This window comes from Phyllostomus discolor, chromosome 13 (assembly GCF_004126475.2).
Source record: "Phyllostomus discolor isolate MPI-MPIP mPhyDis1 chromosome 13, mPhyDis1.pri.v3, whole genome shotgun sequence".
NCBI lineage: Eukaryota > Metazoa > Chordata > Mammalia > Chiroptera > Phyllostomidae > Phyllostomus > Phyllostomus discolor.
In genome coordinates, this window is record NC_040915.2 from 61,221,702 (window position 1) to 61,246,821 (window position 25,120).

Here is a 25,120-nt window from a genome sequence, read left to right on the forward strand (position 1 = left end):
CTTAGAAGCCAGGTGAAAATAATCTCACACGTACCAAAACAAGAGAATAGCACAAAGTCAAGTACAAATAGCACAAATAGTACAGAGTCAAGAAAAGTTTCCTGCAATTAGAAAAAAAAATTAAACATATGCTTGGAGGGAAGCTGTGAACCTAAGAAAATTAATCACAATAACCAACACCAAGATGTAGTCTAGTAAAATTATGGAATTTCAAAGGAAAAGAAATATACTATGGGCATCCAGGCAAAAAACAAATCACTTACAAGGGAAAGAATATCAGATTATCGGACTTTCTGGGAGCAACACTTTATATCAGAAGAAAATGGAATGACATATTTAAGATATTCAAGGGAAGAATTTGTGAGCCAAGGATTTTAGGTCCAGCCAAAATGATTTCCAAGTCCAAAGGCCACAGATGAACTGATATCAATACACCATAGTCAGCCATGAAGCAGAGATACACAGGGAGCTGGCGTAAATAGCATGCGAGTACAGGAAACACAAAAATGCCAGAATTCATTTATAAACCATCTTGCTAACAGAGTAAAATTTACCCAGTAGAAAATGTGTCATCGATGTGCTGGAGGACCTGGGAGGTATGTGTCTCACTTCTCCTGGGCCCTGGAGCTCTGAGCCATGCAGGTTTGACTGTGGTGTCATACGAGTGACAGTAATAACCAGCCTCATCTCATCTGGAGTCCAGCTATGGTCAGAAAGGCTGTGTTGCCCAACTTGGAGCCAGAGGGGCAAGTCAGGGCCCCTGAGAGCTGACTATTGTTCTTGTAGATGAGGATTTGAGGGACCTGGAGGATGCTTATACCAGTCTGGGCAGAGGCCCTGATGCTGCTACTGCTTCCTGTGTAGGATATGGTGACAGTGTCCTCCAGGGACCTAACACTGAGGCAGCCAAGGCAGCTGGGTCCTGGAGCCCTGTAAGATAAAGAGAACAAGAAAGCAGTGAGAGGCTCTGTAGCTGTGGTTGAGAACTTGGCTTCTGGAACCAAGCTGCGTAATTTTGAAACCTGGCCCTGCCAATTACATCTGTGTGGCCTGTTTCCTTGTGTGTCAAATAAGGATGATGATGATGATGGTGGTGGTGGTGGTGGTGGTGATAGTGATGATGATAATAATAATATCTAATTCCTAGTGTTGTAATGAGAATTAAATGTGTTAATAATATAAAAGTGCCTAGGCCCTGACAGGTAGCTCACGTGGTTAGAGCATCATCTCAATATGCTAAGGTTGCAGGTCCAATGCCACACATACAAGAAGCAACCAATAAATGCATAAATAAGTGGAACAACAAAATTGATGTCTCTCTCTCTCTCTCTCTCTCTCTCTCTCCCTCCCTCTCCCTTTCTCTCTAAAATCAATTTAAAAAAGAAAAGAAAAGAAAAATGCCTAGAACTGAGTAAGCACTGGGTGGGTGTTAACTATTAACAAAACCATGGTCCAGTCAATACTCAACCATACTGAAAAGAGATCCAGGAGCTCTCAGGTGACTCATGAACCACACGAGGCACCTGTGCAGTCAGTGATAGAAATTATTTCAATTTTCCCATAGTTCTAACGCTGTAACACAAAAAAATACTTTTATTTTCCAATTCATCTTCCAAATATTTAAACCACTCATTCATTCCACAAATGCTTATAGTACTGAAAGAAGCCTGCTCTACACACATCTGTAGTTTTAATTACTATCAACATATTTGTTTTCATGCTTATCATACAGTACTTTCATAATCATTGAATGATCATTGTCATTATTGCCTCCCCGCGACGGGGAAGAATGTTGAAGACCGCCTGCCCAGAAACCGCGCTGCCGGAACGCGCAAAGCTCGGAACCGGTGGAGGGAGACGTGCGGATGCCGGAGGGCAGACGCGGGGACGCCAGCAGTTGCCGGACCCGGAAGTAGGGGTTGCTAGTGGCCTCCCCGGGAACGTGAGCTGAAGCGTGAGCTGCTGCGGGTCTGAGGGTGAGAGGAAGACGGCGGGTCTCGTGCCGCGCGGCTCAGACGTGTGGGAAGTGCGGGCCTTCCTTGGGCGTGTTTCTCGAATGCTGGCGCCGAGAGGCCCAGCCCCGCTGCTAGGGATCGGGTCCAGGGCCGGGCTCTTTGAATTCTCTCCGCCTAGTCCCTAGAGGGGATGGATCCTCCACTCCGGGGCATGTTGTGGGAGTTCGGGGAGGTGGAGATGGGCCAGCGTTTAACCAGGTGTCTGGGAATAGCAGGAGCTGCATTTAATACTCTTCTTCATCAAACCCTCCTGCAGTTCTTTAAGATGGGTGTGTTGTTAGAGTGTTGTCACAGGTAAGGAAACAGAGGCTCAGGGTGGCCGTGCTGCGGTCGGGCCAGCGTGGGGCCCGGGCCGGCGGGGCTCCACTTCAAGGCAGGTGCCGCTCGCGACCACCGGAGCCCCCACTCAGTCTTGAGAGCGTCCAGGCGTTCTCCGAGTTGTTGATGCAGATGGAGGAGAGTACTTCAACTTGAACAAATTGACTAGACTCCAGGGGCAGTTGTTTCTCACAGAGACCTTGTCTTACCTTTTTATCACTCAGCCTTCCAGAACAGGACGTGGGAAGTCAGACCAACGTGGACTTGATGGCCGGTGAGCCCTGGGTGCCTAGAACCTTTGCAAAGGTCATCTGACGCTGGCCTGAACCTCATTTTACTCATAGCTCAAAAAAATGACAACGCTGGCCTTGTGAGGTTGTTGGCAAGATTAAATAAAGTGTTTATAGCAATAATGACCTAGTACAAAGGAGGAGCTTAAGAAATGGTTGTTTCTTGCCCTCTTTTCCTGACTCTATAGGTACTTGGCAAAGTTCCTAAGGTGGGAAATCCTGGGGCTCTAAATGCTGGCAGACCACTGCCAGGCCTTCACTGCCCGGCTAAACCTGCTGGTTTGTAAGACACTGACATGAAAAGACTGTCCCTGCAAACACTCCCTCCCGGAGGTCACATACCCTTGTGGTGCTGCTGGTGAAAGTTGACGGAGTAATAACAGGCTAAGCTGCTACTCCCTCGAACTTTCGAGCCTTTTAATTACAGTCCCAGTTTGGAGTGTTTGCTGTCAGCACCCCGTATCACTCGCTAATCTCCCTTTTCGTTAGGAGGACCAACTCCAGGTGCAGAGCTTTGGCAGGCAACAGAACAGGACTCGATATACCACATAGGTTATCGGAAAGAACCTACTTCTGGACATTGATTCCAGCCTTTTAGTTCTGAGGCTATACAATTTTCCTTTTTATATAGATATTTAAACTTTTTTTAAAGCAAAACTTAAGTGAATAATAATGTTTTTTTGCCGGTAGGGCATTAGGATGGTACGTAAGTGAAATTTACAGGACATTGCTTTCAGCTTTCCTTTTTACTGGCTTCCATTTTAAGATCGAAGATGTGCCTTAATGGAAAAGCAGGGAAGCCCTGAGATTAATCACAGAAAGTTAATCACAGTTATGACTGCGGAAATCTTTTAAGAGATGGAAGGAAACTGATGCAGTTTTTTAAAAAAATGTAGCCAGCCCTGGCTGGTGTGGCTCAGTGGCTCGAGCACCAGTCTGTGAACCAAAAGGTTGCTGGTTTGATTCCCAGTCAGGACACAAGCCTGGGTTGTGAGCCAGGTCCCCAGTCGCAAGCGGGTGAGAAGAAACTGATTGATGTATCTCTTATACATCGATGTTTCTCTCCCTCTCTCCCTCCCCCCTCCCTAAAAATAAACAAATAAAATCTTTTTAAAAAGTATTCAGCTGAAAGTAAGGAAGCATGAGTTGTACTCCAAGTTAATCAACTTCCTGGGTTACCTTTGGATAATCCTTTCTGAACCTTAGTTTGTTTTTGTTCCTTGAAATGAGTGTACCAGATCCTCACCAAGGCCCTCTTCTCAGGATTTCATGATTCTGTGTCCTTAAAAGAAGTGGTATTTTCTACTGACAAAACAGTGATACTCAGAGCACTACAAAGTACTTAGGCAGTATGGAGGCGTAAACTGTTGAACTAGAACATGTGTTTCTTCAGAGCCAGAGCTGCTGTGATCGGCACGTGTCACATGTGCATTAGCAGCTGCACAGCCTGACAGGTGAGCAGGTGATCTGGAGTCAGGGCTGATGCTGGTGTGCCTTTCTATGACTGCAGTTGCGCCCCTGGCTCTGGATAAATGAGCTCATCCCTTTGAAGATGCTAGAGCAAAATGCTTCTCCCTGGAGGGATCTTTAGAGAAGAACCGTAGTGATTTCCCGAAAAGGTGTTTAGGATCCTTAGGTAGGGGGGGAATAGTGGAGACGTAAGCTTTCTAGCAACTTTACCCTGTGGGGAAAAAAAGAACATTAAGAAGAAGAAGTGTTTGCCATTCTCTTACAGATTTAAAGTCACTCTTTACATTTTAGGCATCTAAAAGAGTATTTTTACTATTCACTTTGCAGGTAGAATTACTCATTACTCACATATTCGGTCATTCATTCAGTCAGTATTTTGCTCGCCATTTACTGCCGACCATTAGAATGAGCCAAACAAAAGCCCTGTTCTCCTGGAGCTTACTTAAACTCTAGGAAGTGTAAGACAAAAACCAAATGAGTAGATGGGGACTATCGGGTGTAGTGCTAGAGGGAGGTAAAGCAGGGCCGCCCTCAGTGTGGGTTGCCCACAGAGACAGTACAGGGTGAAGGCTTCGTGTGTGGGTTCTAGAACAAACAGGCCTGGATTCGTATCCAAGTTCTGGTCTCCCTGACCCTTCAGTTCCCCCTGTGGGGCAGCACAGTGACGGTGCCCGCACCCGAGGACACCGGCAGGTGTGGTTTTTTTAGGGGGTAGTCAGAGCTATTAGATGTCTGGGGAAAGTGACCCAGGTGGAGGCCCGACAGCAGGAGCAGCCCTGACACACAGGGAGGGAGGGTGGTGTTTGGGGGGATGGGATGGGGGCTGCGCAGCTGGCAGTGGGCGATGCAGCCTGAGTGGTCCTCAGAGCTCTGCAGACTGTGCATGCTGTCCTTCCCGCAGTTTTCAACTTTTTTGTCTCTGAGATGGTGGTGTATTTAAGGTGAGACGCCCAAGTATTTATTTTGAGGAAAAAAGCAAGTTGGTTTATTTGGGGCAGCTTTCTTACGAAGAATACTGATTTCACTGAGGTTGTCCAGTGTCTTGCAGCAAGGGGCTGGGTTGGCAGCCCAGGGCTGATCATGAGCTGCTACCCATAGGTCATGCAGGTGTTTTCCTTGGCATCCTTTCTGAAGGCTGCCCTTTCTAGCCCTTCTTTCTCTGCCTGGTTTTATTTTGTCTTTAGTTTCAAATCCCTTGTCTTAGTTCTTTTGACCAGTCACACGTGTCCACAGCACTCAATGTAGAAGATGGAAGAGGCAGTGTGGTGAGCAGGAGCCTGCCCACCGCCAGCCCCAACCTTCAGGCCCCAATCCCCCCCCCGCAGGCGAATGCTTTGACCATCTGTTTTCTTCAACTAGTGTGCACCTCCCAGATGGCAGCACTCCGTGCTCACTGTCATGCACCCAGTTTTCTTCCTGTCACTTTCACGGTGACCTGACCCATATTAGTATTTACTGAGCAGATGCATCCTTTGTGGCCGCCCCATGTTGCTCTGCTCCACGCTATAGTTTTGTTTAACAATTCCCTGTTGGCCTCCACTAGACTGTGTTTAATCTTCGATCATGAATGATAATGCTGCAGAGAATTCCCCAGCAGTGGTTTCCAACTCAGCTGCCTCCGTGTCTTGCCCCTGGGGGGCTCAGTGTTCACGTGGACAGTCCTGTCATTGCCTGTTGCTCGCCAAAAGTTTGGATATTCTTGACTCGCCTTGCTTTCCCCCATCTCAGGCCTGTTGATTCTGCCTTCAGAATTTGCCCAGACTCCAAATTAACCTCGCTACCTCTGCTACTGCCACTCAAAACCCAGTCACTCCCTTCTGGTGGGGCTGCCAGAAGAATCCCTTTAAAACTTGAAGTCAGACCATCTCCTCCTGTGCTGCCTCCCAGCTCCCTGAGAGTGGAGCCCCAGTCCATGGCTGATGCCTGCATTCTACACACCTGCTCCCTCTCAGCACCCCAGGCCTCCTTGCTCTCCCTCAAGCCTGCCCTGGTCCTTCTACTCTTCCCCCCAGACACCAAAGGTCTCGCTCCTGCCCTGTGCCTCCCTCACCCTGCACTGCTTTGTCCCACGTGGCACACAGAGATCCTGCACAAAGGATGGGCATGGTGCTTGTTCCCTGCACCCAGGATTAGGCTGAGCATGGAGTAGGTGCTCCGTAAATACCTGTGGGATCACTGATTTTATTTCTAGAAGGGCAGTTGCTGGGGATGCGCACTCACAGTGTGAGAGCTATCGTAGAGGTTGCTCTGACCAAACTTCCACTGTCTACATTTGAGTTTGCCCATCCCCGCACCCTTGCCCATGTGTGTGGTCAGACCTGCGGTCTCTGCTGGCGAGATAAGCAGAAGCTCATGCCGGCTCCGATTTGCTTCAATGAGCCTTGTTGGACATTATATGACAAAGGGCTAATTCCTCTTTACATGAACAAGTCCTAAAAATAAAACAGCAATCTAGTTGACAAAAATCGTTAAAAAAAATATGAATCAACAGATTGCAGAGAAGGAAACCAAATGCTTGTAAACATGAAGAGGTGTGCTCCTGAGCTTTGAAGTACTTAGGAGTTCTTTTTTAAATACCAAAGTTCATGTTTTCTTCTAGTATTTTTTGGTTTCATTTTTTTTTCTTACTTAAGTCTTTGCTAGATCTAGAATTTGATTTGGTGAAAATTATAAAGCAAGAGTCTAACTTTATTTTTCTTTCCAGAAGGTTGCCCAGTTGTGTCAATGAAAACCTTTTTTTAAAAAATACATTATTTATCAATGTCAATGCCATATTTATAATGTTTAAAAAGGCAGGCTCTTATGTTTCTTTTATTCGGCCACCAGGCATTAAATGTATCAGGCCCCACACCAGCTGTTTAGTCAGACAGCAGGCCACTCATGTGCTAGCAGGGAGAGATGAGGCAGTAACTAGCTGTGGCGTGGTGTGCAGCGGGCTTTAAGGAGGGGGGTCAGGAGGAAAGGATTCATCCAGCCAGTGGGAGTGGGGAGAGCTCTTTAAGGAAGAGTTACTGCTTGAACTGGGTCTTTGGACGGTTGATCAGCATTCTCCAGGCTTGGAGAAACATTCCAAGCAAAAGGGACAGAAACCTAAAAGTGTTTTTTCTTTAGATAATGGTGTTCAGTTTAATTGGCCAGAGCATGGCCTGCCAGGCAAGAGGGCTGTGGGGCGGGTGGGAAGGTAGATTGGAACCTGCTGTGAAGGACTGGTGAGCCCTGCTGGGACTGGAGCCTCTGGCCGGTGGGTCTCAGGCCTGGCCGTGGGTCAGAAGGCCCTGGGGAGCCCGGCCTGGATGTCTGCCTTTTGAAAGTGTCCCATGGCTCAGCCAAGGAGGAGGTGCCACTCTCAGCCCCGAGGAGGACGAGGACCCGTAGCATGGGAGGAGGGCCAAGCATCCACCCTGCCCTGGCTCTGACCCAGACCCAAAGGGCCCAACATCTTCCTGGCCTGGATTGGGGAGAAAATTGACCTGAGGTCATAGGGTCACCTCAGCTTCTCCCAGATGAAGTGAAATTCCCAGTGTCATCTCTGAGCCATATCAGTTGTCCTGGGCAGTTGTCTGTCTGATGTGTTCAGGTTTCCTTAATGTTTTTTTTCTTGCCTGGGCTTTTCTTTTTTGTCTTTTTAAGTGAGTTTCCTTGTTAGCGAGTGGTACCGGTTCCATTGGAAACATTGCTATTTTTTGTGTGTTTGTCTTCTCTTTAGGAGTCAGTGTTGATGGTGGTGTGGGCTGCTGAAACGCCATTCCGGGACTCCTTCCTTGCCTTTGCCCTGAACCAGCTCCAGGTGTAAGAGAAGATGAAGACCGTGCTCATGGTTGCAGAAAAGCCATCCCTGGCCCAGTCCATCGCCAAAATCCTCTCTCGAGGTAGGGAAGGCCGACCCTGGCGTCTCTCTGGCTTTGATCTGCAGCCATGGTCATTCCTGTTTTATGCATGACTTCTTTCTTTTTCCCAAGTGTGGCCCTGGCCCGCAGGAGTAGACGCGGTTCAGGAGAGCAGGCATTCATGGAGCTCCTTGGTGTTGGTCACTGTGGAATGCGTTTGCTGCCGCAGCCAGCATGGACCAGGGCAGGGCTCCCAGGAGGCACAGGCACCACTCACAGCGTAGCAGCAGGTTGCAGACAGGCCCCCGGAAGAGCGCTGTGCCGGTCGGGGTTGGTGGTCGAAAACAGCAACAGCCAGCCCTGGTTACTTACACAGAAAGGACGTTTACTGGAGGGAGGGAGATGCAGCTGGGACCACACCCTGGCCCAAGTCTGGCGGGGCTGTGCCACAGGCATCATCGCCCCAAGCACAAGAACGTACCCTAGATCCTGACTGCTACAGCTTCTGCCCACAAGCCTCATGTCACTCAAGACCAGCTGCTAAGCTAAACCTTGGCCATGGCCTTCCTAAGACACCAGAGCCCTGGGAAATGGAACATCTGCCCACACTCTGGCCACTGTGGTGCTTGGTGCCCCTTCCGTCCTTTCTCTGAATTCCCTCCAAATAGGAAGGGTATTTGGATGCTGGGGACCCAGAAATGGCAAATGTTCACTCTGACCTCCCCATGGTCCCAAGGGTGAAGGAGGAAGAGACCCTGAGGCGAGTGGGCTAAGAAGTCATGGTCTGAAGGAGAGGGGAGACCCCAGAAGTAGTGCTTGGTCCCAGGAGCTGAGAACGTTTGGCTGAGGGGCCATCCATGCGGCGTGTGAGATGACACTGTTGGATTCAGTAATTAGGGCGTTCCTGGGGACCCCTGAGTAAAGTTTGAGAGAAGGTAGACAGAAACCAAATTCAAGAGTGAACACAGAAATGCAGAGAAAGAGCCCAAGAGCGTCTGCTCTTGAGAGTACAGAGGGGCGCCCTGGGCCCCCCCGCCAACGTGGGGCTCTGTGGTGAGCACACTGTGCTGGTTGGTTACTGATGTGTTTTCCCTGTGAACCATGAGACCTCTCAGCACCTAGTTCCCCGCAGTGACCTGAGGGATGTTACCACTGATTGCTCTGGGGAGGGGGCATGCTGGCCCCCTCAGAGGCAGCGTTGGGGCCCAGTGCCTCTGAGACAGCTGCAGCCCGCGGGGGCAGCCACCACTGTGCTTCCCCCTGCAGGGAACATGTCCTCACACAAAGGGCTGAATGGGACGTGCTCGGTGCACGAGTACACAGGGACCTTCGCCGGCCAGCAGGTCCGCTTCAAGATGACGTCTGTCTGCGGTCATGTGATGACCCTGGATTTCCTGGGTGAGTCCCCCACCCCCTGCCCACCCATCCCATGGAGGGAAGCCCTACACGGTGCTTCCCAGGGTCCAGTTGGAAGCAGGGGAGGGCTGTAGGCAGAAGTGTCCAAACCCATGAGTCCTGACGCCAGCAGTTTGGAGAAGTCACCCAGGGTCTCTGGATGAGGCATCCAGACCTCAGGCTTTGGAGGTCACCACCCATGGGCCCCCCTCCCAGCGGCATCCTTAGTCACTTCATGCCCCGTGTACTTTGCTGTGCAGACTGGAGAGGGTGGCCACCTGGGGGTGGGAGCTTGTCTGAACAGGTGCTTGGGGGAAGGCTGCCGCTTCTGCTGAGTGTCACTGTTGTCTAGCAGTCACTTGGTGGCTGTCATCATCCTCTTCATTTTGTTACTGTCATCCATCATCTTAGAATGGCCAGCATTAGTGACGCACTGGGGTGGCGTACAGGGCAGCATAGACAACAAGAATCCGGCCTGGGCTCCAAACCACACTCTGCTGGCTCACAGGCTGGGGCTGGGCCCGTGCCTGGGCCTCCATGCCTTTCCGCTCCTCGTGCATGGAATGGGTCTTACGACAGTGCCATTCACTTCCCAGGACTGTCTGTGTGACAGTGATGGTGGAATGCTCAGTGTGACAGTGATAGTGAAATGCTCAGTGTAGGTCCAGGCACACAGCAAAGCCCCAGGACTTCCTGCTGCTCAGCAGCAACAGTGACATCGAGTCACTTGTGTGGCTGAGCATTTGGACCCTGAGTTTTAGCCTGCATATGGGGAGCTGGGATTTGAACTTTGCTCTATCTGACCCAAGTCTTTCAGGCTGCAGGAAATCGGGCCTAAAAAAAAGGCAGAGTTCTGAGCGTGTGAGCACCAAGTCCTAAGTAGTGAAGTAGGTGGGTGTTTCCAACATGAGGCTCAAAAAGATTGATCATCCATGGGTGTCATCTGAGTGCCCATCATGTGCCCCGTCAGGTGCTGGGTCAGAGGAGAAGCTTACAGAATCCAGACTGGGAGAGAAGACGAAGGCGTGTGTTGGGTGGCTCAGTGCTCTGGCAAAGTGAGCCAGCCCAGAATGGTACTTCTAGCCACTGCAATCGTCCTGGAAGCGAGGCTAGAGCAGCAGCCCTGCCCCGTGGTGGCTCCCATGGTGGCCGAGGTGTGGTGTCAGCTCGCAGGCAGGAGCAGGAAGGCTGCTGAAGGGAGGCTCTGTCTCTGATTGTGGAGGTTGCCCTGGGCAAGCCGTTCTCCAGGCTTCTCTCCCCCTACTTGTAGAACAGGACCACATTATGATGGCCATAGAGGCCAAGCTCTAAAGTGCCATTCACATGTCATTGTGCCTGGGGTTTGCAGGCAAGTACAACAAATGGGACAAAGTGGACCCCGCAGAGCTGTTCAGTCAAGCCCCCACAGAGAAGAAGGAAGCTAACCCCAAGCTGAACATGGTGAAGTTCCTGCAGGTGCGTGGAGCACGTGGGGCAGAAACAGGCAAGGGGGCAGAAGCAGGCGGGGAGTCCCTTCCCCTGGCTCCCTCCAGCCCAGCCCTTGGGCGGACCTCTCAGCCCTCTCCATGAGTGCCCCCAGCTGGCCCACGAGGCCCCTTTCAGGCCTGCTCCTCCCTCCCCACTCCCCCACTACACTGTCAGCCCCCAGAATTCTTTTAAAGTAGTTTGGTGGTGGTGGTGGTTCTTTCTATTTTAAAACAAATGCATGTACATTATGGAAAATTAGGGTATGTAAATAAGTATAAAGAAGGAAGATTATTTATAATCACAGTACCCAAGACAACTACTATTATTAACATGTAGGGTTATTTTATTTCAGTCCTTTTTCTGTGCAATATTTGGGGTTAAGATCTTACTGCATTTTTAACATTTTTTTGTCCACAGTAGTTCTGAACTAAATTCTTTTCTGAGGGGCTAAGCCAGTCTAACTAAATAGTTCCTCTGCTTAGCCTGGGCCCCTACCCTGGGCACCAGGCTTTCTAAGTAGCAGGGGGTGTGCGGAGCTGGCTGCTCTGAGGGAGTGCTGTGGGCGGGGACTTCAGGGCACCGGGCTGTGGCAGGTGCACTCACCCTGTGCTCTGTGGCAGGTGGAGGGCAAAGGCTGCGACTACATCGTGCTGTGGCTGGACTGCGACAAGGAAGGGGAGAACATCTGCTTCGAGGTGGGTGTGGACCCACTGTGGTCCTCACTTCTGGCCTTTCCTGCCACCTGCCCCACACCACTCCTGAGCCCAGGGCAGGGAATCAACTGCATCGGATTAAAAATGCCTTTGATTCTCCTTTATTTTAGAAATTCTCTGGACACTTTAATATGCGTAGACTCTACTAAGGGCAATGGAGTATTACCTTCTGGGGGCACATTGTATGGGTAACAGTAAAAGGGCAGAAACTGCTAGATGGATTTGAGTTTCGGAATGGGGCTTTGTCAAGGAGAGAGGTGATTTTCAGCATTTCGGGTCACTCGGCACCTTCCGGGGACCTTGGATCATGCCGGTTGACACCCGGGAACCTTCCTCACTCCTGTCACTTGCCTCATTCTTCTTAGCACCCGCCTCATGTGTCCTCTCCCCACCCAGGATGCCCTCCCATACCTGCCTTGGCCTTGGTGCCCTCGCACTGGTTGTGACTACCAGTGGCACCTGGCGTCCCTCAGACTGACTATACAGGTCACCCTCCTGCCTCTGCACCCCAACTCCTCACCCCTGAGGACCGGCATGCCTCGGGGCCCAGGAAATGCTTCCAGCACAACAGGGGAGCTCGGGGCACCGGCATTCCAGCACAGCACCCTCAGCAAACTGACTACACTCCATCCCTTCCCAGATACTGCTCTCCCATCCCCTCCCCTGCAGGGCCGCCCCTCTGCAGGGGGTCTCTGCAGCTGAGGGTAAAGAAGGGTGGCAGCTCATGGGGCTTTCTCCCTTCAGAAGCGAAGCCACTTCTTCCCTGTAAAGAAGCTGCATGGCCAGGCTCCAGCATGACTCCCCTCCCACTGCACGGCCTTCTTAGTGAGTCTTGACTCCAGGACCCCTGCTGTGCTTTATCCACCGCCCCCACCCCTCCAGCTACCTGAGCCCTGCACAGTGGGGGTCATAGGGCCTTCCCCCTCCTGCCCGTTGCCTTCTCCTCGTCTCCTTTTCCCTGTCTTTTCTCCAGTCTCTTAAAAGTTGACCCACCCTTCCCTGCACTCCCTCCTCTAGAAGAAAGGGAATTGGGTCAAATGGGGTGGATTTGGTGACTCTGAGTTCCCTTGTGTCCCTGGCAACAGCATTTCTTGGTTTGGTGAGGATGGAAGTAGGAGAGGGTGGCAGCTTGCAGGGTGGTATAAGAAGGGGGTGTTTGAGTAAATTTGTAGACAGAAGGAAGGAAGCCATATGGCAGGAGTATGTGGAGAGCCTGAGGCTTCTGGAAGGGGGCGAGAGGCAGAGGAGGGTCTGGCGATAGTAGAGGGGATCACACACACATCCTGGAGGGGAGTTGGGCCCACAGGTGGGGTGTAGAACAGGAGCTAGAGACCTTGGGGGTCGGAGGGGTCACAGCCAGCCACCTCCCTCAGGTCCTGGATGCCGTGCTGCCCGTCATGAATCCCGCCCACGGGGGTGACAAGACAGTGTTCCGGGCCAGATTCAGCTCCATCACAGACACGGACATCTGCAATGCCATGGCCCGCCTGGGCGAGCCTGACCACAACGAGGCGCTGTCCGTGGATGCCCGGCAGGAGCTGGACCTGCGCATCGGCTGTGCCTTCACCAGGTGCTGGCGCCCTCCCTTTGGCCAGAGTCCCCGCCCTTGCTGGTCCCCATCCTTAGTCCCCAGCCTGATCAGCATCCTGCAGTTTTCAACATTTTAAAAACCCTGAGGAAAACTGTGTCTACAGACCAGTGCTTAAAAAGCAGTGCATCTGTCCACACTGCATGCATCCCGAGGAGAGGGCAGAGGGGTGGAATGTGGCAGAGGGGCTCCTGGCCCAGGATGGTCAGAATGTCTGCTCCTCTCCTGCTTTCACTGTTGTGTGACACACACACACACCCTAGACCCCGTGCTGAGCGTGTCCTCTTGCCCTGTCTTCCGACCTTGGCCTCCTTGCCGTGCCCACCCGCTAGGCCATCCCGCACTCCCACCAGTGGTTAATAGTGGTGTCTTGAGCAAACACATGACTGAAGTATCTTTCTCTCCCCCACCCCCACCCCTCCTTGTAGGTTTCAGACTAAGTACTTTCAGGGGAAGTATGGCGATTTAGACAGCTCCCTCATCTCCTTCGGGCCATGTCAAACCCCTACCCTGGGGTTCTGCGTGGAGAGACATGACAGAATCCAGTCCTTCAAACCAGAGACCTACTGGGTGCTGCAGGCCAAGGTTCTCTTCCCTTCTGTGTTCCCACTGGGTCTTCCCAGGTTTGGGTGTGGGTTCTGAGAGTTCCCACCACCACCACCATCATCATCATCATCATCATCATCATCATCATCATCATTGACCTCTTGGCCCCAGAGGCCAAGGGCACAACTGTAGACAGAAGTGCAAGAGGGAGGCCAGAGAAGGGTCTGCAGGGGGTCTAGGGAAGGGACCCTAGCTTTCCTGGAGAGGCAGGCTAAGGTCAGTGAGATATGTTGAATTTGGATGAACGGGAAGGAACTCAGCTTTGGTGGTGTGGGGTGAGGTCAGCCTTGGGGCCATCGGCTGCCACAGTCAGGTCCAAGGACTGCCTTTCAAAATTTTTAAGGTTTTGGAACCCCTTCTCCAAATAAAAGCCTCCATGGAAGCTTCTCGTAAAATTTGGAACATAGTACAGAGCTGCTCCGGGTGACGTGGGGCTGGGGACCCCAGGGTGAGGCCACACCCAGTGTTGGTCAGGCGTCAGGACGTGGACAGGGAGGGTGTGAGAGATGGAGGTGCTGATATTCCTTAAGGACACATCAGCCTCAGCTTGGGCTCCCCTCACGAGACCATCTGCCTAATTTCAGGGGGAGACCAGCTGTCAGAGCAGCCTTTGCTTGGGGAGGGGCTGCGAAGGCACAGCTCTGAGACTCTAGAGCCCGGGCCATTTTGCTCCCAGACGAGGACCAGCTTCATCTGCCCCAATCCTCTGGCAACAGATTGACCTGGATTCTTTCTCGCCTCCATTCTCCTTTCATCCTTCCTGCAGGTTAACGCTGATAAAGACAGATCCCTCCTTTTGGACTGGGACCGAGTGCGGGTGTTTGATCGGGAGATCGCGCAGATGTTTTTAAACATGACCAAGCTGGAGAAGGAAGCCCAGGTGGGCCTGTCTCCCCTGCCGGGGGGGGGGGGGGGTGGTAGGAGAGGGATGCCTCTGGCTGGAGGAACAGCTTGTGACCTAGGGTCACGTCTTTCTCCCCTTTCTGGAACACAGACATCTTTTGGAAAGAGCAGTTACACACATACACACTCCTACTGAAATAGTTCTGCCTGCCTCAGTAACCATAGCATGCTGCGTATCTTCTCTGCATCGTGCACCGTCCCGCTGCTGTGACCTGCCAGGCCCCTTCCATGCTTCCCTTCCCATGTGACCCTGTGGGCATCATCCCCTTTTGACAGGACTTCATTTCACACAAATGCCCCTTTTCTGTGACATCCAAAGCTAACAACTGTAGAGGGGGCTATGTGCACAGCCACGAACCCACCCAGGGTCACACAGCTGACACAGATGGGTCTGGGATTCCAACTCCAGGCAGCTTTCATGGCTTTGTGGTACTGCGTTTTTTACTCAGGGTTTTATGGATTGGAAGGACATGTTGCCTGGCTGTTAGGAACAAGGTGACACCACCTGGCAAGGAGCTGGCTCTGGGAGGATTGGAGGGTTGGGGGTTGGGCGCCAGGCCCACGGCCATTGCAGCAAGTGCCATGCAGCAGTGACAGCTACTGAAGCCACTGAGGTGCCTTCTCTTGTCCTTCTTGAGCCTTCCTTGGGTGCCTTCTTACCCACCTATCCAGTTGACTTGGGCTTCCAGAACTTTCTGAAGCCACTTCCATGTTGTTATCCTGATCACGTTCCTACAGAGATGCCATTGCTTACTGTCTCTAGCTCTCACCCTGGTGGTCCAGCCTTCTCGTCTGCATGTGCACAACTTGGCCTCAGTGCTCAGCCCACATTCATCTGTCTGGCATCGGAAGGCCCTGCCCCAGCCAGGTCCACGTGGAATTGGCAGGGACGAACTGTGAGAGTTGAGTTGTTGGAGTTTTTGCCACAGGCGAAACAACTGTCTCTTCTGACAACTGTCTAATTTAGAGGTTGAAAGAGGTAGCTCACCAGTATTTTATTTAAACCGCATGGTATTCATAAAAGTTTCAAAATAGTTACCAACATTTAAAAATGGCGAGATTTCACATTGAAATCTCGATTGCCAGCTTCTCTCAATAAGTCAGCAGATGTAGCAATAGCAGCAGGGCCTGGTGGGGTGCTCAGGCTCCCCGGGGGCAGCCACCTGCTGGGACAGTCTGCACCCAGTGCCTGCCTGGCCCGCTGCCAGCCCCAGGGCCTTGCTGACACGGGCTCGTGTCTCGTTTTGAATTTGCAACCCATTTTCTCTCTCTGTGATTTTTTAATACTGATTTGAGAGAGAGAGAGAGAAACATGGCTTTGTTGTTCCACTTATTCCTGCATTCATTGATTCTTATATGTGCCCTGATCAGGGATCGAACCTACAACCTTGACGAATCAGGACCATGCTGTAACCAACCAAGCAACCAGGCCAGGGCTGCAATCCTTTCTCTTGCCTCTTCCCCATTCTACAGTTTTTCGCTCTCTCTCGAAAATTCTTTAGAAAATTATCATCTTTTTTCCTTCTGGGACTGAATATTCATTCAAATCTTCAGAGAACTGTGAAGTAACTTTGAGAAGCATGGAGACCAAGTCAATGGAAGCAGACCCTTTGCCCATCCATCCTAATTCTCTCTATTTTGCTGTCTCTCCCCTCCCCCCAACCCCCAAATCACCGAATCTGTTCTGTCTTCCAGGTCGAAGCCACAAGCAAGAAGGAGAAGGCCAAGCAGAGGCCCCTGGCCCTGAACACTGTGGAGATGCTGCGTGTGGCCAGCTCTTCCCTGGGTATGAGAGCATTTCTCTAAACCCCGCAACAGACTTCTCGGGGCAGTCACACGGCACCCCCGTTCAACCCCAGTGTAGTCCCTGGGGGTGCAGGGCAGTGCTGGCCTTCTTACCTCTGCTAGCACTCTCCCTGGGTGCTCACCTGTGCCAGCACCCCCTCTCCATGCGGTGTCACCTGAGGCTTAGAGGGAATCTGAGCCTCATGCAGATTTAATTTCTCTTGAATGCCAGAGTGGAAACAAGTGAAAAACAGGAGAGTGGATTCCATTTCATAAGATTGTTGGTTAATACTGAACAGCTTCCTTGAGTTTTTGTAGGGAAAACGCAGGCCATGTCATTTTAAAAATGTCTGGGGAGCCCCGGCCAGGACTGAACACATGGACAGCCGTCAGCAGGGCCACCCACAAGGCAGGCTGTCACATGCCCCTCAGAGGCATTAAACTGTGGAGTTTCATCTCCAGATACAAATTCTGGTCCAAATCCCAGCCCAGCCACATCCTTCCTTGTCCCAGAGCCTCAGTTTTGTCGTGAGAAAAGAGGGTGACCATAATTAGTGCCATCCCTCTGGACTGCAAGGGTTAAATAGCTGAAGTGGCACATCCTACCAGTAGTGCTGCTAATGATTGTCACTACCGAAGAGGGACATCCCACATTAGTGTCCCACAGCAGCTTCCCTGCTGCAGGGGAGAGGTCAAGACCCGTCTCTCCCGCGTGGGACAGCTGAGCTGTAGTCTCTCTGAGCCTTGTTTCTATAATGGCGAGAAGGGGGTTGGGCTGGACAGGTAGTGGCCTCCAGGCATTGGTAGCCCCTCAGTGGCCTTGGGAGACCATGGTCGGTGTCTGGAGCCTCATCCAGGCATCCTCAGAGGCAACAATGACATTGAGTGACCAGCCTCTGGTGCCAGCCTCTGCTGGTCATGGAGGAGCAGGAAGACAAGCCAGCTCTCAGTGGCCCTGGGATGCTGTGAGAGCAGAAATACCCAGGAGGCTCCAAACAGAGGGCATGTGCTAGTTCTGCTGCCATAGCAGATGTCAGCAGGCCCTGAGGCATGGTTATGGTTCCATGCCAGAGGGTGAGAGGCAGGCGGTCTGAAGGCCACGTTCAGTCGGTACAGCTACCAGCATCGTGTGGGTGACACTGAGCATCCCTATCCTTGGTCCAGCCTCATAGGTTGAAGACCTCAGCCTTGGATCAGGCACAGGCACTCATTCAGCAGCTCTGCTCTGGGCCTTGCCTGCTCAGATTCACCATCACCCTGAAGGAGGCCCTGTTTGCCTTTGGGGGAGCCTTAGGACCCAGGCCCCGGGCAGGCACCTGGCCAACCCTGGCATTCTGAGCCAGTTGACTGAGCCTCCTGTCCCTCACAGGCATGGGGCCACAGCACGCCATGCAGACTGCTGAGCGGCTCTACACCCAAGGCTACATCAGCTACCCACGAACTGAGACCACCCACTACCCCGAGAACTTTGACCTGAAGGGCCCTCTCCGGCAGCAGGCCAACCATCCCTACTGGGCCGACACGGTGAGCAGAGCCAGGCCCCAGCCCCCCGTACACACCTGTTACCGAGGCCTTGGGACCCAGCTCAGGACTGGCCGAGTCCAGCACTGGCAGCAGCTCCCTGTGGGAGGGAGGGCAACCACGCCCACACTCACACTCGACTTTGTCTTCTCTCTCTCAGGTGAAGCGGTTATTAGCAGAAGGTATCAACCGCCCCCGGAAAGGTCACGATGCTGGTGACCATCCCCCCATCACCCCCATGAGGTCTGCCACCGAGGCTGAATTAGGTACCAGGTGATCCCCCCTGCCATTCTCACACTTACACACTCACATTAACACATACACACTTTAAGCTTCTGGCAAGGGAGGGGCGAGAAGCCACAGTGACATGGCACCTCTGCATGGTGTCAGGCCCTGTGGGCAGTGTGGAGACTCCCTCTGGCCCCCATCTGCTCCTGGCTGTGGCAAAGGAGGTCACCTGAAAGTCGTGCTCCCTCACCGTGGGACAGGACAAGAGTGAAGGGTGATGGCAGCTGTGCCTGAGTGCGGGGTGCAGGCAGCTGCTCATGGGGACCCTAGAACAGAGGAGACCAGGCAGGAGGTGGGAGGGTGAGGTGAGTGGGCAGGTGGCTGTGGGCAGAACGGGATGAGACCGAGACAGAGTGACGAGCTCAGTCATTGGGCCAAGGTAGTGCTGGTGGCCACATGCCAGGAGCAGGCAGAGGAAGGGAGAGCCATGCGGGTGGAGGTGGGAGCTGCTTGTGCACAGCCCCGGTGGGCAGGAAGTGGGGGTGGCATCACCAGCAGGTCAGGCCCGGTGCCTGAATCGCAGTCCCACCTGGAAAGAGGGCAGGAGATGGGAGCCATGGCTGTGGAAGAACCACCAGGGCGCAAGAGACTCCCTGTCCTTGCCATGTGTTTTCTCCTCTGAGGTACCCCGTGGCTCTGCTTCCTGAGCAGGAGCCAGCGGGTCCTCAGAGCCAGCGTCCTGGCTGGTGACCCGCATCTGTGTTTACTGCAGGGAGCGAGCCTTGGCGGCTCTATGAGTACATCACCAGGCACTTCATTGCCACGGTTAGCTATGACTGCAAGTACCTCCAGAACACCATTTCCTTCAGGATCGGGCCCGAGCACTTCACCTGCACGGTGAAGACCGTCATCTCACCAGGTAAAACTGCGGGGCCCAACTTTGCTCCTCTCCTCCATTCCACAGACGGATGGCACACTCCCCACTGGACCGGCGGGTGGAGGCCTGGGGTCTGAGGCGGCCCCTCTCTCCCCAGGCTTCACGGAGATCATGCCCTGGCAGAGCGTGCCCCTGGAGGAGAGCCTGCCCCCTTGCCAGCGGGGCGACACCTTCCCTGTGGCCGAGGTGAAGTTGCTGGAGAAGCAGACGAGCCCACCCGACTACCTGACGGAGGCCGAGCTCATCACCCTCATGGAGAAGCATGGCATCGGTGCGTGTGCCCGCCCAGGCCCCGGGCCTGAGGGTTCCCCTCCCAACCTCGGAGCCCAGGAGTCAGTGCTTCCAGAGCGGCCCGGTGACCCTTCCAGGCCCAGCACCTGGTGACTGGGACCCAGGGAGTGACCGTCTGAGCCAGGCAGGGTGGCAACGAGCAGTACCTCACTAAGCGTCCGTGTCGGGACCAGGGCTTGCCCGTGAAGGCGGAGATGTGCCCTGATGCACACTGACACCCAGGATGCCAAACAATTCATTTATAGGAGGAGCACAAAGGTCAGACCAGAGTCCTCCTCAGTCCACACAGCCAACCCGAGTCTGTCCTGGAATCCAGTGATGAGGAAACCCAAATTCACAGGCGCAGCTTCCCTGTGAGGGAAGCTTAGAGCCCACCAAGGGCCGGCAGCTCCTGCACAATAACCAGGTTTCCAAGTGGAATTGGCAGCCCAGGGCTGTTTGCCAGCTCAGAGTATAGTTGCTAATGCTCGCACCTCATAGGCGAGGTGGTCTCACCCAGTCCCCAGGCCTAGGGGCTATCACCTGTGTCTTCACACACTTGAGGCCACCTCTCCAGGGAGTGTTCACGCTGATGGGCACTGCCCAGTTGCAGATGTGCTATCCCAGGTGACCAGACCCCTCCCAGTCGACAGGCTTTGGAGGGTCCTGGGACAATCTAGGCCTCAGTACCTGGGCCTGGCTCTGTCACTAACAGACCTACAGGAGAGCGCCAGACAGCCGCTTACCTGAGTCCGGGGCACTGGGGACAGTATGGCCGTCGCAGGAGAGCTGAGCCTGCTTCTTCCCAGGAGCCTGGGGGCCTATGTGGTTTGTGTCTCGGCAGTCCACAGCCTACCGGGAGGTGCGGGAGCTGCTTCCTCAGCATCCTCTGCCCCTTCCTATTGACCAAATGGAGTTTGCAGAAGTGAAGAGGGCTCTTATGACTTTCTGAACCAGACAGTGGTCAAGGCTGGTCCTGTCAACCAGGGCCCCCAGGGCTCTGTAAAAGGGCCTGGCAAGAGCTGCCCCTCAAGCCATGGCAAGACTGCATTGAGGAGCTGGGGAACCCACTGAGTCACATGGGGTCCTAGCAGGCAGGCAGCAGCAGACGCAGCGCCTCTCAGAGCACACCACACAGGGCTCAGGTCCTGTCCCCACCTCATCCTGTGAACATGGGCCTCAGCAGGCTAGTCAGTCTCCAAGTACCAGCCAGGAGGCTCAGGAGGCTCCTTGGCTAGGGGAGCAGTAATGGTAGCATCTGGCAGTACCAGGTGACCTCGAAGTCCTTCAGGGAGTTGTGTCCCAGCACTTTGAGCCTGTCCTGGGGCCAGAGCACCAGGAAGAGAGCAAAGCAGAGCAGGCTCTGGAGGGGACCAGTTGGCAGTGAGTATGTGAGCTCCACATATGGGGGCTGGGACTCTGTGTCTAGAACAGGGTTATTGCCACAGGATGGAGGTTGGAGAGGCCAAGGAGGTCTTACTAGATGTGAGGGGCTGGTCAGATGAGCTCTCTGCCCTTGGCAGAGTTCCTTAACCTCTCTGAGCTTCTGTAGAGTGGGAATTAGTGCCCGGCATGGGGAGCACCATCCTGGGATTTGTACAGCGATTCAAGAACGGCACATGGCACAGTGCCCGGCACAATGCTGGCCAGAAGCAGCACAGGAGAGGCTAAGAGCCAGGGGCCCATGACTGGAGGGGGTAAAAGGGAGCCCACAGTCTGATGAGGAGTGTCGGGCAGGCCAAGGGACTCCAGGGCCTTGCTGTGCATTCCAGGGACGGACGCCAGCATCCCCGTGCACATCAACAACATCTGCCAGCGCAACTATGTGGTCGTGGAGAGTGGGCGTCGGCTCAAGCCCACCAACCTCGGCATTGTCCTGGTGCACGGCTACTATAAGATCGGTGAGTTCAGCCGGCCAGTGCTCCCTGGGCTGCAGCTCCGCCTTTGTTAGTGCAGAGCCTCCCCTAGCAGACCCTGTGGTGAGCCCCCACTCCCATTGCAAGTGTTGGCCACCCTAGGACCAGCCCCAGCAGGGCCTCGGAGTGGCAAATGATGAATGGCTAGGTGCAAAGGATCCCAAAGGGGCAACCAAGGCCCTCCCCACAGACCAGCTACTGGCTAGGCCTGGATGAGCACTGCAGGGCTTGTCGCCTCTGTCCCCTTATGGCCTTGAGGAACACAGGGCCCAAGGACTGCCACGAGCCCGTCTGTGATGCAGTCCCAGAGGCAATTGTCCCTGATGACTCCACCCAGGATCCTTCTGGGTGGGAGATCAGGAAAGGTCTGGGGCTGTGGGGTCCATCCAGCCTGGTGCCTTCCAACTCCAGCTGGAGCAACCAGGACCCCTTGGTGGGAACGCTCACAGTGGCGCCCCTCACCTGCAGATGCAGAGCTGGTGCTCCCCACCATCCGCAGTGCCGTGGAGAAGCAGCTGAACCTGATCGCCCAGGGCAAGGCTGACTACCGCCAGGTCCTGGGCCACACCCTAGACGTCTTCAAGAGGAAGTTCCACTACTTTGTTGACTCCATTGCAGGTGAGGTCTGCCTCTTCCCTGCCCCTGGGTCAGAGCTGCCACCACTCAGGGTGCCCAGGGTCCCCAGGTGAGAGCAGCCCCCAGATCTGGGCTCCAGGCCTCTGCTGGATGATGGGTCATCACTGGCCCATACCAGGACTGAAGGGCCAGTGTATTAATACCACACACAGGACACCTGGCTCATCTGACAGACGGGGCTGCAGCTCTGCTCCTCCCATTATGGATTTGGGAACCCCACCACCCTCAGGGCAGGGGGTACTCCCTCACAGATCCTCTCCGTCCTGTGGTGGCCTCCCCTCCAGCCCACCTGTTTGCACCTGCTAGGGAGGGGCCTGCTGCCGGCCGGGAAGATGCAACTCTCCCGCACTGCTTCTTTTCAGGCATGGATGAGCTGATGGAGGTGTCCTTTTCACCTCTGGCAGCCACAGGCAAGCCCCTGTCCCGCTGCGGGAAGTGCCACCGGTTCATGAAGTACATCCAGGTAGGTGGTCGGTGCAGGGCTGCCCCTTCTGGCCCGTGGTGCCCTTGTGCATGGACACGGGCAAGTCTTGTCCCCTTTGTAGGCTTCCACCTTACCCTGTGTCTTACAAGGTATTCTTTGTTCCAGTCATCACACAAGTGTGGCTAAGAGGCCTAAGACGGCCTTGCCAACAAACACCCAGCGCCCCCATGACCCCAAGCACACATGAGCTGTCAGGCCACTCACACACATGTTGTCCACTGCTTCCTGTCAACACATTCCTTGTTGTCACGGGCATTAACATACATGCTGGGATTTCAGAGCAGCCTTTTTTCATGTGTGGAGCATGTGTCCTGAGACTCAGGGCCCAGATCCTTGCCCAAGAGGTTCTTGCCTGGGAGTGATTTACATGTTGTGTGTTGTATGTCATGTGATATGTATTATACATGACATGTTCTGTGTTCTATAAGTGTATCAAGCAGTGTGTACCCATTACACATTATGTGTTCTGTATTGTGTGTATACACACATATATTAGTGACAGGACTTGCTGTGTGTTACCTGTCACGCACTGCACTTCATGTGTTCTGTGTTGCGGGGAGAATGAGGGTGGGCAGGAGGCCCTGTGGCCCCAGCAACCCTGTGCCCCTCCCCTGGCATTGCTGCAGGCCAAGCCGAGTCGCCTGCACTGCTCCCACTGCGACGAGACCTACACCCTCCCCCAGAACGGCACCATCAAGCTCTACAAGGAGCTCCGGTGCCCGCTGGACGACTTCGAGCTGGTTCTGTGGTCATCGGGCTCTCGGGGCAAAAGCTACCCGCTATGCCCCTATTGCTACAACCACCCGCCCTTCCGGGACATGAAGAAAGGTGAGAACACCTCGCCGCTGGGCTTCCGCTCTCCCTCCCAAGCTGGGCTGCCCTGTCCCCCGGGGTATCTGTGGTTCCTGTCAGCACCAGCCCCGGCCTGATGCCACGCTGGCCTCTGTCGGTATGTCTACCCTGGGCCTCCCCACGCTCTGGGTGCTGAGATAGGAGGACCCCGGTGTCCCCAGGCACTGCCGTGGCGTCAGCCCTGCCCTCTGCTGCTCTCTGTGTTGTCATAGTTACACAGCTGGCGATGGTAAGCTCACTCAGGATCAGGGCAGCGGGCGTGCTGTGCCCCCTCCTGGGCTGCGGCAAATGAGAGGACGAGCAGGTGGGAGGGGGCCTTCAGCCGGCACCCACCAGTGCTCTCCATCCTCACGCATATTCTGGCAAAAGGAGAGTGTGTATCCCGGTGGGGCTGAGAGACGGAGCCTGGAGTCTAAAGGGGTCCAGGACCCAGAGTGCTCACCCTCAGCCGTGCTGTCTCCTTTACACCCCGCACGGGCCCTGGGATGGCATCACCCCATACTGCAGACGGGAACGAGACACAGTGAGAGTGAGGCATCCACTCGAGTTCCCAGGGGGCCTGGGAGCCCTCAGGGGTCTCAGTTTATCCCTCCTGACTCAAGCCTCGCCTGTGGGACAGGCACCGGGGCCCATTCCTGCCCTCCAGCAGCTTCCAGGGCAGCCGATAGCCCCATGTGGCCCACGCAAATGAGGTCCACACAGAGCAGCCTGTAACAAGCTGTGGAAGGAAAGTGAAGGGCAGATGGACTTGGCCAAGGCCAGTAGGAAGGCCTTTGGAAAATCATGTGAGCCCAGGGAGCAGCATGCTCAAAGGGTGAGGGGGGTTCGGACAAGCAGAGAATGGGAGCGAGCCCAGGCCAGTGTGAGCAAAGCTGAGAGGAGCACTTGCTGCTGGGATGGGGGACGCTGGACTGCGAAGCACTGAGGGAGGCCCAGGGGTGGGGGGTTGGGGCTGCAGCGTGGGGTAAGCAGGGCAGGCGTGCCTCATGGCGGCCCTCTCTTTCTGCCAGGCATGGGCTGCAATGAATGCACGCACCCCACCTGCCAGCACTCGCTGAGCATGCTGGGCATCGGCCAGTGCGTGGAGTGCGAGAATGGTGTGCTGGTGCTGGACCCCACCTCGGGCCCCAAGTGGAAGGTGGCCTGCAACAAATGCAACGTGGTGGCGCACTGCTTCGAGAACGCCCACCGCGTGCGGGTGTCCTCCGAGACCTGCGGCTCCTGTGAGGCCGCCCTGCTCGACGTGGACTTCAACAAGGCCAAGTCCCCTCTCCTGGGCGATGAGACGCAGCACGTGGGCTGTGTCTTCTGCGACCCTGTCTTCCAGGAGCTGGTGGAGCTGAGGCACGCGGCCTCCTGCCACCCCATGCACCGAGGTGGGCCAGGGAGGAGGCAAGGCCGAGGGCGGGGCCGGGGCCGGCGGCCTGCCGGGAAGCCCAGTGCCAGGCGACCAAAGGACAAGATGTCAGCCCTGGCTGCCTACTTCGTATGATGACCCGTCATTCCTCACCCAGGCTCCAGACGGTTGTCTTTTGGGCCACAGATCATTAAAATGCATTGTGTCGTCTCCAGAGCAAGCAGCTGAGGACCTTTTGCTGGTGTCAGGGTCACTGTGTCCTCCCCACCCATCACCTCATCGCCTCTCCTGTCCCTGACCCCTTGCCTCTCCCTTCACTGTGCACACTCCTCCTGGAGGCCTGCTCTTCCCACACCCAGCAGTGCCTTCAGGGAGGACTTGGTGTCCTCCCTGTGGAAATGCTAGCTGCGTGCTCAGTAGGAGGTGCCCCCCGTAGGAGCCTATCACCCCAGGCAGGTGTCGCAGGAGGGAGGCCCGGTGGAGGAGTTGGGGCTGGGAGGAGTGCTCTCTGGACCTGCCCTCGATGCAGCCCACCGCTCGAG

General features: G+C 54.4%; 1 protein-coding gene across 3 annotated transcripts; it reads left to right on the forward strand.

The window, feature by feature from the left end:
- The first annotated feature begins 1,921 nt into the window (after positions 1–1,921).
- On the forward strand, positions 1,922–24,795 carry TOP3B (DNA topoisomerase III beta). Of its 3 annotated transcripts, none has more exons than XM_028527888.1 (18): positions 1,922–1,976; positions 7,800–7,962; positions 9,187–9,318; positions 10,664–10,770; positions 11,403–11,477; positions 12,869–13,065; positions 13,512–13,668; positions 14,456–14,569; positions 16,288–16,378; positions 17,747–17,901; positions 18,059–18,164; positions 18,899–19,045; positions 19,161–19,334; positions 21,106–21,234; positions 21,718–21,867; positions 22,248–22,348; positions 22,996–23,197; positions 24,232–24,793. In XM_028527888.1, exons 2-18 carry the CDS (start codon positions 7,893–7,895, stop codon positions 24,711–24,713), a joined length of 2,589 nt encoding a protein of 862 aa, XP_028383689.1. In that variant the 5' UTR covers positions 1,922–1,976; positions 7,800–7,892; the 3' UTR covers positions 24,714–24,793. The 3 variants fall into 3 exon arrangements, with proteins under 3 accessions (XP_028383689.1, XP_035870780.1, XP_035870781.1); XM_036014887.1 differs by having other exon boundaries at positions 1,952–1,976; positions 21,661–21,867; positions 24,232–24,795; XM_036014888.1 differs by lacking the exons at positions 1,922–1,976; positions 7,800–7,962; positions 9,187–9,318; positions 10,664–10,770; positions 11,403–11,477 and adding an exon at positions 12,238–12,320 and having other exon boundaries at positions 21,661–21,867; positions 24,232–24,795.
- The last annotated feature ends 325 nt before the right edge of the window (positions 24,796–25,120 follow it).